Raw genomic sequence first — 1,500 nt, forward strand, 5'->3', positions numbered from 1 at the left:
TTACCTATTGATTCAAAATTGTTAAAATAAATCTTATCAATATATGTTTTCATACACCGATTATTTAGTGTCGTTTCGCTTTAATCCACCCCAAAGGAATTTTTGATAAAACCTGGGTTACCCCCTCCCCCCTCTTTTCCTGGGGCGGGTCGTAACAGCTGTCCGTCTCATGCTCTGCCCCGGTTACCGAACTTCCCTCAGCTGAACCCTAGATAAGTCCCAGTCCTCCCTTAATAAAGGGGCCATTGCACCCCAACCTTCTATCTTGTCGGACCCTTCTGTGCAGTGTTACGTCCCTATTCCTTACGCCACTGGGCCATGGCATAGTTTACTTGGACATTCCAGGGGAGATGTCCTGCCACAGGTCTAAAGTCAAAAAATTTGCTCTTCCCAATGAATTTCCAATCTTAGTCTGTGTTCTGATGAATGTTCCTCCCCCTGCCTTCATCCAGATGCCTACAGGGAACCAGGAGGATGGAGACCACCTGCCAGATGTCTTCCCAATGTGTATCATCTGGAATGTGAGTCACCAGGTCTGTGCCCAATGTGGGTCACTGTGGATCATCCAACGTGGGTCCTCCGATGGGTGATGGAGTTGGAGCAGCAGATGAAGCTCTTCCCGCAGTCAAGGCGCTCACAGGGCTTCTCTTACTGGTGGGTCCATTGGTGTGTGGTCAAGTTAGAGCTCTGATTGAAGCTCTTCCCACACTTGTCACACTTGTAGGGCCTCTCCCCGCTGTGGATGCGCCGGTGCCTGACAAGGTGGGAGCTGCTGATGAAACTCTTCCCACACTCCTCACACTGGTAGGGCCTCTCCCCGGTGTGGATGCGTTGGTGGGTGATGAGCATGGAGTTGTCCTTGAAGCTCTTCCCACAGTCGGTGCAGCGGAAGGGCCTCTCCTCCCTGTGCATCCGCTGATGCCTGAGGAGATGTGAGCTGGTCAGAAACCTCTTCCCACATTCCAAGCACTTGTAGGGCCGTTCCCCAGTGTGAGTCTTCTGGTGCAAGATCAAGTAGGAGATGCAGCTAAAGCTCTTCCCACATTCCAAGCACTTGTAGGGCCGTTCCCCAGTGTGGATGCGCTGGTGGTTCTGGAGGGTGGAGTTGTCGCTGAAGCTCTTCCCACATTCCAAGCACTTGTGGGGCCGTTCCCCTGTGTGGCTGCGCTGGTGGCCGATCAGGTGGGATCTCCGCCTGAAGCTCTTCCCACATTCCAAGCACTTGTGGGGCCGTTCCCCGGTGTGGATGATCTGGTGTCCGATCAGGTGGGATTTCCGGCTGAAGATCTGCCCACATTCCAAGCATGTGTAGAGATGCTCACGGGTGTGGATGTTCCGGTGGCGGATCAGGCTGGACCTATGACTGAAGCTCTTCCCACATTCCCCACACGTGTAGGGCTGTTCTCCCGTGTGGATGTGCTGGTGGGTGAGGAGCATGGAGCTCCGGCTGTAGGTCTTCCCACATTCCAAGCATTTGTAGCGCTTCTCCCTGGTGGGAGG

General features: G+C 53.7%; 2 protein-coding genes across 2 annotated transcripts in view; one reads left to right on the plus strand and one right to left on the minus strand.

The window, feature by feature from the left end:
* The window catches only part of LOC103759744 (zinc finger protein 271), a 41,641-nt gene that overhangs the window by 20,547 nt on the left and 19,594 nt on the right, over nucleotides 1-1,500 (plus strand). The window lies entirely within an intron of this gene.
* On the minus strand, nucleotides 85-1,491 carry LOC103764069 (zinc finger protein 436; the record flags this gene model as incomplete). Its single annotated transcript, XM_029958170.1, is given in 1 exon segment — nucleotides 85-1,491. A coding segment is annotated over 1 exon segment (930 nt), but the record flags the coding sequence as incomplete, so codon positions are not given.

The sequence above is a fragment of the Manacus vitellinus genome, unplaced genomic scaffold (assembly GCF_001715985.3).
Source record: "Manacus vitellinus isolate BGI_N305 unplaced genomic scaffold, ASM171598v3 scaffold_144_pilon, whole genome shotgun sequence".
NCBI lineage: Eukaryota > Metazoa > Chordata > Aves > Passeriformes > Pipridae > Manacus > Manacus vitellinus.